This window comes from Octopus sinensis, linkage group LG17 (assembly GCF_006345805.1).
Source record: "Octopus sinensis linkage group LG17, ASM634580v1, whole genome shotgun sequence".
Lineage (NCBI taxonomy): Eukaryota > Metazoa > Mollusca > Cephalopoda > Octopoda > Octopodidae > Octopus > Octopus sinensis.
Window position 1 is genome coordinate 15,207,923 of NC_043013.1, and position 13,683 is coordinate 15,221,605.

The window sequence follows — 13,683 nt, forward strand, 5'->3', positions numbered from 1 at the left end:
GCCAAACCATACCAATTTTCAAGTAAGGGATTTTTTTTTATTTACTCCAGAAGTTTTTGAAAGTGCAGAATGACAAATCATAATGTCAATAAGCAATGTCAAAATAACAGTGGTAAGTGTTAAATATTCATATTTATAAATGCAGTTTCATTCATTAAGCAATGGTGTGGCTGTGTAGTGGAATCCAACTCTAAACCACTAGGTTAAGAAGCAAACTTATTAGCCACAGAACTATGCTATGTATATACATGTGTACACACATACACACAGAGAGAGGAATATATATCCAATTTCACTGTGCAGCATCTTGGGTAAGTGTTTTTAACTGTAGCCTCTGGCAGACAATACCATGTGTGTTGTGAATTCTTACATTTCACATTAAGTATGGAATCAGATAATTGCAAATAATATATTTTGTTAACATTTTCTGCCAACAAACCGTTCCTAGCTCCACATTCTGCACTTCTGAACACAAGTGGAATAAAAAAAAAACAAGGACATGAAGTACAGGCTTGGGTTAGTGACTAACATGAAAAGACAGATATTAAAACAAAAGAACAATATGTATGTATACACATGGATATTACACACATAAGTAAAAAGATATTTATATATGACAATTGCGTTTCCATGGGAAAAATACTATATTAATAAGGAAAGGATCGCTGAATAAAATATCAGAAAATTTCAGAAAGAATGTAAATGGGATATATATATATATATATATATATATATATATATATATATATATATATGCATACACACACACACACATACGAGAGTATACAAAGTTTGTATCAATTCAAGCAGTGGAGAAACCAATAGACTGTTGTATAGACAGTAGAAAAACACAATTTGCCTAAAGCAATAGGTCAAACGAATCTTTTTGTGGATTCAAAACAACTGGAAACTTAGCTCAACCCAGAGAGTATATAAAATGTAAAAAAAAGAGAAACCAAGAAGTTGAAGTTAGTTTAAGGCAAACACACACACACACACACATATGCAGAAACAGACACTTGAAAAGCAACTGAATTGCATATACTATTAGAAATTGTAAGAGCACAATGTAATTGGAGAGAGTAGCTATTATTCACTATCCAATGACCAAGTGTGTGACCCACCTCCATCAAATTCTTTTCACAATGTAATACACCTGATATAGCAAGATATCAATTGCACTTAATTCAAGTAAAAATTCTCAGGCAGTTTTTATCTACAGCATATAGTCCAAACAAGAATACTACAAGGAATAGATATTTTCATAGCAAGCACTCAACTGAGAGTCTGACAAAACTGAAAGTAGAGTAGAAAGTGTAAACCAAGAGTGAAAAAAAGCAGATAAAGAGAGCTATTATAAGGAATCAGTTTCCATTGTTGTGGTTGAGAAATTCTTCAACAGTTGCAGAACATCATCACAGTTGATGTGTTAGCAGAAAATACAATACTAGGAACTAGTGCTGAAAATAATGCCAAAGCAGAAGCAGAAATGACGATTATGGAGGTATGCGCAGACAATGTAATTTTGACATTTTGAGATTTGTTTTAGGCCCAATGATCTAACTAAAATATGCAAATTTTGAGCAACACTGAACTTTCAATGAGCTAGCTCTACCGTATCAGTCTGTGCAAAATTAGAACTATACACTAGTAGTACTAAAGTACATGCAAAGGAGAGTTGATTGGATGACTTAATCGGTTGATGAAGTGTGTGTGTATGTATGCATATATATGTAATTGAAACTGAAAAACTAGATGATTACAGTATGAAAAAGGGAGGTAAGTCCTGTGTAATTTTTCAAGCATAAACAGAATGTGCTAAGGAATGGAGTGGATGATGTGAGAACTAACAAGGCAGTGTTGTTGGAGTTTTATAAAGTTGCTTTCATTCAAACAAATTCACAACCATAATTTGCAATAGTTTAGTAGACATATTAGATTAGGAATAAATTTGTTTAATGGATGAAATCATTAATATTATTAGTATTGAACATGCAATTTTGGAGAGCAGAGTTATACGTTAGTAAAACTACAAAAATGGTTAGTAGCCCTTAAAAAGATTAGTTTGTTTAAAAAAAAAAATTAGTTTATTATTTTTTTTATTAATGGAAAACTCCTCAACCCTTTCTCTAATTTATCAAAAATTACGAAAAATTAACAAACGGCACTTCATGTTGAATATTCGTCAATCCAAATTAAAAAGGAAGCCAAAAATTTGGCATATATATATATATATATATATATATAAGAAAAAAAAGTTAGGAGTATATTACCAAGATAAAAAAAAACGGGGAAAAAAATCAAATGAAGAGGGACAATTAACTAAAATATTTTTTTATAAGAACTAGCTAGAAAAACTTTTTAAGTATCAGTGATAAAAATGAAGTAAATTTTTATATGTATACAATAAAAGCCAACCCTGACTCTTAACTATGAAATATTAAAACTCTAAAAATATTAGCTTTATTTCTATGTACAGAGAAGTTAAATGGTATTTTATCTTCAACAAGAAGAAAATTGTATCTGAATCTGGTTAGGTGGATCTTTTTCTCTGTCCATTGAGAGAAAAAAATATTTGTTTATAATTGTCACCATACAGCAACATTTCTAGTGTGCCACAAGAAAACATTTACCTTGCATCACACGACAAAATATAGCAGAGAATGAGTGCTGTTTAGTACAAAATACCATTTTAAGTGAATAAAAGGTATCTCTAATTCAAAAGCTCAGCCAGGTGAATATAGCGGGAAATATAAATTACTTTAGTGGTTATGTCAGTTTTTAAAAGTAACATTCATTTTTTTTTCTATTTTCATCTTTGGAATTCAAAAGCAATTCGGAAAGAGAAAATAAATGTAAATATTAAAAAAAGCCCAAAAAGTTAGTAAAAAAAAAAAGTGTATATATATTATATATATATGTACACATACATAAAGAGGGCATAAGAAAAATAATGCATATAGCATGGATTGCATATGCTGGTTTACTTGAAATTTGAATAAAAATATACTAAAATATTCCTGAAAAAATCTTGATAAATGGAAGAATGGAAGGGGATTTAAAAAAAAATTTTTTCAAATAAAAAAAGACTACACCAAAAAATGTCACCTAAATTTCTTGCTATATTCGTATGGTGGGAGGGAGATTATAGTGAAGCCGCAAATAATATTGTGATTGTTTGAATGAAGAGTGGAACTGTGCCAGAAAAAGGGTTGAAGTGTTCACCAAGAGGGAGTGGTACAGCTCTAATAGGTAAGCAAAAATGGTAGTTACAGCAATCAGTCAATTTAACTGACAGTAGTAGTAGTAGTAGTATAGTAGTAGTATAGTAGTAGTAGTAGTAGCTGTATGCAAATTTAAAAACATTACCTTCTCTGCTTCGTATTCATCCATATACTCCTGTTTCTCTTTTTCGGACAATTCCCGCCACATCTGTCCAATGATTTTACCAATTTCCCATAATTTTAGGTCTGGGTTGGCTCCCTTTACTGAGTCCCATACCTGAATATTGTATTTAACATCAAGTTATGTTCTGAAGTACCAAAAAAGGCTGCAATTTTTCAGGGGGTCATCATGAAGTGATTACCACATCTTTATATCAAGTGTGTTTGATGAGATCTCCCCACTCTGACTAAACTGGGAACAAATAGCAGCTGATAATAAGCCAGCCCTCTTGTCAGGCCACATGGAGGAAGTGTGAAGGACTGACCATGGTCATATTCCGGGGAGTGAGGTGGGGAAATCATTACCAGACTAGTGTAGAAGGTAAAAGCTGAAAAATCTGCAGTAACTAGCCAGTTTAAACATGGTGGAACAAAGGGAAGGAACACGAGAGAGAGAGAGAGAGAGAGAGAGAAAGAGGGGGGCATCAGTTTTATTGGAAACAGAATTAAGTGTAATATAGAATATGTGTATGCACACATACACGCACACAAAATACTCCATAATGCATCATTTAATGGTGTCAAACACATCCATATTTTATATATATATACATACATACATACACATATAGAGGAAGGGAAGGAGAGAGAGAGAGAGAGAGAGAGACCGGCTAGCTATTGCATTAGTTGGAAGAAGCAAAAACCTAACACACAAGTCGGGTCTGATTGAAAATGTTAAATAAACAATAAATAAATTATAATAATAATAGTCAAGTTACTAAAAATCCTATATATTAATTAGTGATGGGGTCATTGTAAAAAAAAAAAAAATTAGAGTAGCTTGAAGAATTGCTTGATTTAAAAAGATTTTGGTGGGGCTGTAATATTCCAATTACACAGACTGCTCCCCTCCCCTCACATACATAGTCTTGTCTTATGCCATAGGGGTTAAAAAAAAAACAAAAACAAAAAGTCAAACAACAAAATGTTATTTCTCCACTCCATATGTGGAAGCAGCATTTCACTAAATCTTTAGATTTAGGCAGTTATTTTAAGTAAACCAGCAAGAGGTACATAAGTTTTAAAATATAAAAAAAAAAAAATAATAACTAAAACATCAATAGACAAGGGAGTTAAAAAAATGTAAAAAAAAAAATGGGGTGGAAAATTTGATAAATCCATAAATTAGATGGTCTGGGTTGGGTGATGGGGGGGAGAGTAGAGAAAAACCCCAAAACAAAAATAAATTAAAAGAAAATAAAACATTACAAAAAAACAAAAAAAACAAAAACCAACAGAACAAGAACATACAAACAACACCTTTTCAATATTTGATTTAACATATATTTAAATTTAAAATAAGGAGGGGAAGGAGAGAAAGAAAGAGATAGAGATAGAGGAAAATTGACGTAGACTCAACATGTTTTGAATACAGTGCTCTCCAATATTAATAATAGCCAAGTTAGTTTTGTACATACTTAATTAATGGAAGGGAGCAGGGCTGAAGGATAAAAAAAAAATTAAGATGAATATTAAGGGAAACAAGAAAAAGGGTTTATCAGGAGTAACCCAAGCATTTAAATATTTTTTAAAAAATGATTATAAAATAAAATTTGATGATCTTGCACCACATTTTTTGTATAGATATTCAGATGCTGTTCCAGAGCATTATATATATGTATATGTATATATATATATATAATAGCAATGTTTAGGTGAGATAGAATATAGTTTCTTCAAGGCCACAAACCCATGCATTAGGTTAATGTCAAAGAATAGTTTAGTCAACAAAATGTGCGCTACGCTCTCTAAAATGTTAATTATTGGTGAAACAAGGAAATAGAGAAAAATTTGGTTTTCTTAGAAAAAAGCAAGAGATTATTATTATTATTATTATTATTAGTGAAAGAAACAGTGATAAGTGAGAAAGACACCTTAAAAAGATAGAAAAAACTCTTCAATTGTCCTCTTTAAAAGAGTGTTTTAATAAATTTTTATATATTTGTGTAGCAACGATGAGAAGAAACATACTTCACTTATATTAAAAAAATGAATGAATAGCTAAAAATACAAGAATTTCTTTTAAATGAATTTTAGAAAGTAGTAAAGAAGATAAGATGTTTTCTAACTATAATTATTATTATGATTATTATGTTTAGAAAACCGCCCCAAAAAACTCCCCTTCTTTTTTGGAAAGGATAACATTTCCCACACTTAAATACATTCCAAAAAAGGTGGAACCCAGAAGGGTGTGTGTATATGCGTGTGTTTATCAACAACTTTTCAACTTTCAATAAAAATCCTTTGTCTTTTAAGAAGAGCAAGAATACAGTGTCCATAGTCAGTATATCAGATTCTAAGTATATGTAGACTGTATACCCGCATTCTGTAAGAGATGATTAAATGAGTTGGTATCACAAAGGACATCTGGCCACAAAAACTGCCTCAAACTGTCTTGCCCAACCCATGCCAACACGGCAGAGCAGACATAAAAATGATGTACTAATAGAAGAAAACTGAGATGAATGAAAAAAATAACGCATAGAAACAAAATGAAACCCATACAAAGAATCCATCAGACTATTTAAAAGTTTAAGGAAGTTCTTGTTTGTTTACATTGCAGCACCAACATAAAAGTGCTCCATCACACGTATACAATAAACACAGCTTCATCACACTTTTAGTAACCTATACACATGGGCAGATTGAGAAGAAATGACTACCAATAGTTTATTTTGGGGGATTGGGGTAAAATAGGCCAACATATACCGAAATTCTTTTCAGTGAAGTCTGTAAATGCAATTTCAACCACTTAATTTCTTTCTTTTCTTTCTGAACCTGTTAATGTGCACTTTAATAGTTCCGACACTAGACAGCATAATCACTAATCTGGGATAGAAAAAGATCAACAATAACTCCAATAAGAGTTAAGCCATGTATCTAACACTTACCATGGGCAATTGTTTTACCAACCACACGACAGTCGGCTGTTACCAACTACACTGTATGCCAACCACACTACAGTCATTCCATTTTCACAAATTGGGTTTTATATATAGTTTCTGTTATTCTAATTGTACTATTTTATCATAATTACTTTTTGCTATATCAGACTGGCACTTGTTTCTAATATCAAACATATATATATAAAATCCTTAGCTAGTAACACATACACACACACACACACACACACACACGCATGTACAAAGAATGAGTAAATTAGTGTCTCAAGTAAGATTCTCTGAATGATGAGAAAGATCAGTGATGAACCAATCATAAAAATACAACTTCAAAAATGGAGAGGAAGAAAGGGCAGAAACTTCATACTAGATTTAGTCAATGTGTTGCACAGAATTAAATAAGGATAAATCAGACAAAAGTCATATAAAAATAATGCATTCAATAGTAGATAATAATAGTATTATTTCAAACTTATCTAGAAATTAATGCATTTGATTCATGTATAATGGTTAAAACAAAGAAAGAAAAACTTATCTAAGCTGAGCATTTTAAAGGATTAATAGATATACGCATATGTGCAAGGAAGTTAGAAATTATCTTTAGTTATTCAAAAATATTAGAATTACTTTCCATTATTTTTAAAAATTCTTTATTTATAAGTCACAATTAGCAGACAGAGAAAGAAATATAAGGCCAATAGAGCTCATTTTATTACAATGAAAATGCAAGTGATTGTTACTCTCAAGAAAGTCAGAAATGACGTAAGCAAGCAGATTTAACCAGTGAGTAGAGAGTAAAAGACTAAATCCAAACATTATACACAAGGCTAATTTCTAAATGATCCTGCTCTTATCTTCTAACCCTTGCAGTATCTTCTTTTACTTGACAGATATGTAGGAGTATAACTTGGAAAAAAAAAACTCATTTTGGTGCATGTTCTGTATTGTTTACAGTATCAATCATTTCTAGATGGGACTTTTAATGAATACATTTTGTATATATTTCTAGCAATTTTAAAATTAAAGGCTATAGAAAGATTTAGTAAAATAACTATCATTGCAGATTATGTAAAACATAACAGGATTTTGTACTAAATTATAATAAATGGTTTTTAATGTAAATATAAACAGGCTGTATCAAAAGGGCAAAATATATGTGCTAAATCAGAAGATATTTTAGCAAACAAAAATGTTCATTAAGACTCTCACATGTAAGATTTCACAGGTAACTTAGACAGTGGCAAGATGTTTCTAGGTTTACAAATAATATATGATTCTAACACAGAAGTTTTGAAAGGTGCATTTCCAAATATTTATTGAGGCAGGACTCGAGACAAATTCAGGTAACTTAAGATTTGGACTTTTATAAATCAGAAATTTGTCTACTGTTTTGCAGACCCATCCAACCCATGCCAGCATGGAACATAAAAAAAAACCCTGCTTTAAAACCAGTGATGATGATAAGGAATTTTACACTTTCAAAGTAAAATTGGTGGAAAAAAAAAGATAAATCATAAAATGACAGAGAGACAGAGAGAGAGAGACAGACAGAAAGTGAGGGAGAAATGGACAGCCTTTCCTTCGTAGGTGCTGAATCTCAGCCTGTGTTTCATGTGAATAAGGAATGGCTTGTCATATGATGGTCATGTGCAGTTGAAGAAATAGGAAACCAGACTGATGCAAGTGAAGCTACATCAGTCTGGGAAAATGGACATAAAAATGATTAACATAATGACAACATTTTATTAGTGAAACAGAAAGTTCTAAAAAACAGATGTGATTGTTTCAAAATCAACTATTGGCAATAATAGTTTTATTGGGAAAAAATATATATATATGAAAAAATAATACTTTCAATATGAAAGCTTAGAATACATTTGTGCAGTTGATGATTCAAACAATGGAAGCAATGATAACGTTTTCTCCCACATAGTACTAATAGACATAAATATGTTGGTGTTATGTTGCTATTATAGTTATTCACAGTCGGGACAGATTTCAAATGTGTAGTGAAATAGATATTTTTTTTAGTGAAAAAAAGCAGAGATGAAATTTGAAGAATGCAGAGAACTAAGAGTGTTTATATCACACACTGCCTTTAGATGGGTACTGGTACTGAGAATTTTGTTCTCTAGCCCAAGCAGTGTCCTCCAAGACTACATCCATCCAATGTGTCTTTCCTGATGTTTTTTTTTTTTTTTACTAAGTAGTTAAAAGATGACTTGAGGGAGATTTGGCTGCCATTAGTAACAGGTAGATCAACACTGTAGAGACTCCCTCATTTGGTTCATTGGAATTATTATTGATCATTAAGGTATTTAATTGGCAATGAAACAGTAACTTTTAATATCCCCAAAGAGGGTTCCAGTACTGTGGATTCATTTTCCCTGTCTAAAAGGGATAAAGGTCAGACAGGTGTTACAGGTGTATAATGAAAATTATAATGTATTGAGTAAGGGTGGCCAAGTTACTTGACTAAATACCACAGTGATGATTTATAACACCAAGATAGAGATATTACCAGGAAGATAAACCAGGTATTAAGATGAAATGAGAATACTGTTATTACAACTTAACTTTTACAAAGTAAGCTGTGTTTATGTGTATATTAGTTTTTGGACATATACACACACTACCATCATCATCATAGAAAATGTGTCTTAAGGAATTCCATCTGACTCATGCAAGCATGGAAAAGCGGATATTAAAATGATGACAATGATGATACACGTAAAACCCCCTTCCCCCATCATGTGTCACCAACAGTAACAACAAATTCTGGTAAAATGCTTCCACAAATAATTGAAAAAAAAAAAAAAAATTCTATGCTAACACTTGTTTTTTAGTCTTGAAAGTATATTAATTAATATCAAATAGCATCACCATTTTGACTGAAAAACAGAAAAAAAAAACAACAAAAAACAGTAAAACAAAACAAAAATACAAACCCAAACAAATATCAACATGCACGTTGACTACAAGAAGATGAGAAGACACCAACTGTTTCATAACAATAATAATAATAATAATAATTGGAATGTAATGGAATGAAGCTTTATTTTCATGGGTTTTTTTTAAAAACCTTTTCATTAGTTCTTTACACATTAAGATCTGGGAGTTTCATATGCCAGATTCTAAAACAGTTGATTGTTTTTTTTTTCTTTTTTCTTCACTTAAAAATTAAATTGAAATAAGCTGTGACTCCTTAAATATTTGGTGCTTTCTCCCCCTATTTTACTACTATACTCTGTATTCGAAAGGAACCCATTGATGAAGCCAAGTGGTTGCTAGAGGCAACGAAAATCATTTGACCCTTGCATGTTTTCCTGTTTTGAACTTCAAATGAACAAACTGGCAAGGGAACTGAAAACATTAACCATTCCACAGTGTCAAATAGTGGTTGGGTGGTATATTCTGTTTTATCTTGTGGCTTCATCAATTCAGGCCAAGAAGATTTTTCAGAATAAAGGGACAGTAATTTCTGTTAGACTAAATGGAGAACACTGCAACAAATACAGTTAACATAAAGCAGTAAAAAGGGGGAGGGTATATAGAGAAAAGGATTGTAAAAAAATAATAAGACAAAAATAAATTATATATACACACATACATACAAATATAAAGTATATGTATGTATGTGTGTGTGTGTGTATATATAGATATAGATATATATACACACACACACACACATGTATGTATGTGAAAGGAACAAGATGTTGAAAAATAACACAATGAACAGACAAAGTATTCACTTACCTTACGGCTGTATCTCATATATGGCATAAGAGGCTTATCTGGAGGTTTTGGTGGTTTGGGAATTTTGGCATCGTTCTTTAAAAAGTTAATAGTTCAAAATTAAGTTTCAATTTAAGAGCGTGTTTGTTTGTTTCAGTTCTTTTTTGTTTGTTATTTAACAAGTTCATGAAATGAAGATTGTAAATTTAATAAAAGGAAAAAAAAAAAAATTATTTTAGAATACTTTAGGACAGAACAACTAATATTTAAGCCAATGGAAGTAGTTTAACCCTTATCTTACCATATTTTGGTCAAAATGCATTTTAATTAATTCATTAGCATTTAAACTGGCCATATCCGGCTGCTCACAATTACCCAACAGCATTATTCTAAAAGTAAATAATCTTGTCATTGAAATCTCAAAAGTATGAGGTAATGCTTGACTAATTCATATCATTGTAAGTAAATAAGCATTACATTTGATACAAAAATCTGAATGTCAAAGGGTTCATTTTGAAAACGAATAATGGAAAATTTAGTGAAATATTTTTGTCATGTGAAGCTTTGATGAAAGGTTTTAATTTAAAAATAAACACTGAACCATAGAACTAAGGATAGATTTAATGAAAAGAAATGTAAAACCATGTTGAACCACAGGTTCAGTTTTGTTTACACAATAATCACTGGTACCCAGCAGCCTTTAACCCTTTTGATACCAATCTTCATGAGACTGCCTCAGGGCTCTATGACATCAAATTACTGTGTTAAAGTGGTCTAAATCCTAATCTTTTGTCAAAATTTTATACTAAATTATTCCAGCTTAACAAAGAAAAAGTTATTTTACTAAATACTTCATTATTATAAAAATTAATTGAAACAAAGGGAGCATATGTTGACAGAATATGTTAAGGGCTAATATACCCCTATGTACCTCAGGTTGATATAACATGGCCATGACTTTGATCCAAAAATGTCAAGAAACATTATAAAGTCATAAGTTAAACAGAGAACTGAAACAAAATACAGGTTATCCAGAAAGATTAGCCTAGTTTTCGCTATAGTTTCAAATAATTTGTATTGAAACCAATGTTTAGAAAGAACTATATTAACCACTGTGTATGAAAAAGACAATCTATCAAGTTTATGAAAGAGATCATTGACATAAATGTTAAGACACTCAGATAGGTAAGCGGGTCATTTAATTAGCCAAATTAAAGGTTGATCCAAAATGAATAGCACTAAAAAATTTCTTCAAAGAAAAAAAAGAACAAAGGAAGTATTAAAAGGTTTATCTATTTCACTAATTTGAAGAGAAATATTTCTTAAATACTTAAAAATATCCAGAATTTAACATTAATCCTTTTGCAATGGGCACGTGGGTAGGGTATTCAGCTCATAATTGTAAGGACAGGAGTTCAATTCCTGGTGATGTGATGTCTCTTTGCTTACTCCAGTTCACTCAGCGGGCAAAAATGAGTAGTACTTGTATTTCAAAGGGCTAGCTTTGTCACACTGTCACACTGAATCTCCCCAAGAACCACGTTAACGGTACATGTGTCTGTGGAGTGTTCAGTCACACACATGTTAATTTCCGGAGTAAGCTGTTCCATTAATCGGATCAACTGGAACCCTCATCATTGTAACCGACGGAATGACAGTCTTTTATTGTCAAATGTAATGCTTATTTATTCACATTGTCTTGAATTAACCATGCATTATCTCATAGCTTTGAAATTTCAATGTGATTGTTTATTTTTAGAATGACATTGTAGGGTAAGTGTAAGAGGCCAAATCTGGCTGGTTTAAATTAACCACTTTGTTACTGTATTTCTTTTTGTTTCAATTAATTTTGAAAATCATGAAGAATTAAGTCAAATACAACTCTGCAATTATTAAGCCAGGGTTTGGATCATAAATCAACATGAAATTGGTATCTATCATAGAACAAGGAGGGAGGGAGGGGTCATCGCAGAAGGGTTGAAATTAAGAGACAGTTTGAAGATTTGTCAAAAAGGAAAGACTAAACCAAAGATATAAGATCATCAAGCAGCTTGGATTTTTGTAGATTTTTTTAAAAAATACTATAAAATGGTGTGTAATGGTAAAAAAAAAAAACCCCAGAAAAGCTGCAATGAAAAACATTAATTTCCTATTGGATGTAAAAATGAGAGAGAGAGAGAGAGAGAGAAAAAAAAGTGATCAAAACAATGTTACAGTCAACTACTTGTAAGAATAGGAATAATTATTTCACCAACTTGATAACTTGACATTATGAAATGTCATTACTAAATCCCAATTTCTATTTTTGGACAGACACACATTTTGAGAAACACCAACAATTCACAAAACTAGCTTTGTTGCCGAGTGTGTGTGTGCGTGCATGCACGTGCACACATTTATGGATGAAATAGACTTGACATAAACAGCCGCAGTAACACTCAGAGCAAGATGATGAAAGTCAAGCACACACACACAATAGTCTGCCAGGAATTATTAAGAATATAATAGTCTAGTATCGTATTCACTTACTCATTTGCCCTACATACACAAACAGCTAGAAGTTATCTTAACTATTTCTAATAGGTGTATGATTTACAGTTGCAACCTGTATTTAATTTAATTAATACAGTGTGCAAATGTCTATGCATCTGAGATTTTCACAGCTGTGTGTCTATCAGACAGATATAATTACAGGTAGTAATCCATCTAAAAAATCATAATTACTGTTAGAAACAATGGGAGCAAAAAGAGGTTTATTAACATAAACTGAAAACAGTTGCTAAAGTAACATATAATGAGAATAATTCCACAAGCATAAAATATGTAATAGAAGAGGCTGATCATAGCAACCCAATGAGGTAAGGACCATCATCATCATGCTTCGGCCAGCCTATGGTTGGTCGGAACTCCATTGACAATCCCATTCCAGATTACACAGTCCTGCATTGCTGTGTTCAGATCTCTAATATCCAGCCCTGAGTCCTGAGATATAGTATCTGGAAATGTCAGTTTCCTGGAGAAAACACTTCCAGAGGGATGAGATAAGCTCTTTGTTTGATGACAGTTGAAATATTTAGAACACTGATTGAGCCAGTTTTTCTCTAAGGATCAGAAACCTGGACCATAGCTCTCTTAGAAAAACAACTAGATGGACATATACCAACTTGCTCAGAAAGATACCGAACATCAGCTGGAGATCACACCCAGCATTTAGTAACATCTACGAAAATATGATACCAATATCCCTCAAGCTAAAGCAGAAACGGCTACAATTTGCTGGCCACTGTCATCGAGCAGAGAGGTAAGGATAGCAGTGATACAAAAAAGAGGATAGCGAGTAAAAAAACTAATAACTGAAAGGAGAGGGGGGGTGTGCAAAATAAATATCTCCTTGAGAATTCACTTTATTAGAGAAAGCAGTTGAGGTAGGAATATTCTAGTAGCGCGCACACACACACACACATATTTAAATGAAACCAAATTATTTTTTCTCAAATTTCATGCCACTACAATCTTCAAGCAAGAACTGTTGGTTCATTTTTGGTAGTATGTTTATATTCACTGATTTGTTTCACTTTTGCTGATTGGCTGCCATTTCTCTGCCT

At 31.8% G+C, this 13,683-nt stretch overlaps 1 protein-coding gene across 7 annotated transcripts in view; it reads right to left on the bottom strand.

Annotated features, from left to right (window-relative positions):
- LOC115220797 (mucin-5AC) overlaps positions 1 to 13,683 on the bottom strand; it is a 56,007-nt gene that overhangs the window by 25,219 nt on the left and 17,105 nt on the right. For 4 of the 7 annotated variants that reach the window (XM_029790942.2, XM_029790945.2, XM_029790943.2 and 1 more), the window contains one exon: positions 10,100 to 10,174. In XM_029790942.2, the coding sequence (XP_029646802.1) occupies positions 10,100 to 10,174 (75 nt within the window). Of the gene's footprint in view, positions 1 to 3,369; positions 3,502 to 10,099; positions 10,175 to 13,683 lie in introns of all 7 variants that reach the window. The other 3 variants (XM_029790940.2, XM_029790941.2, XM_029790946.2) reach the window with 1 other exon arrangement.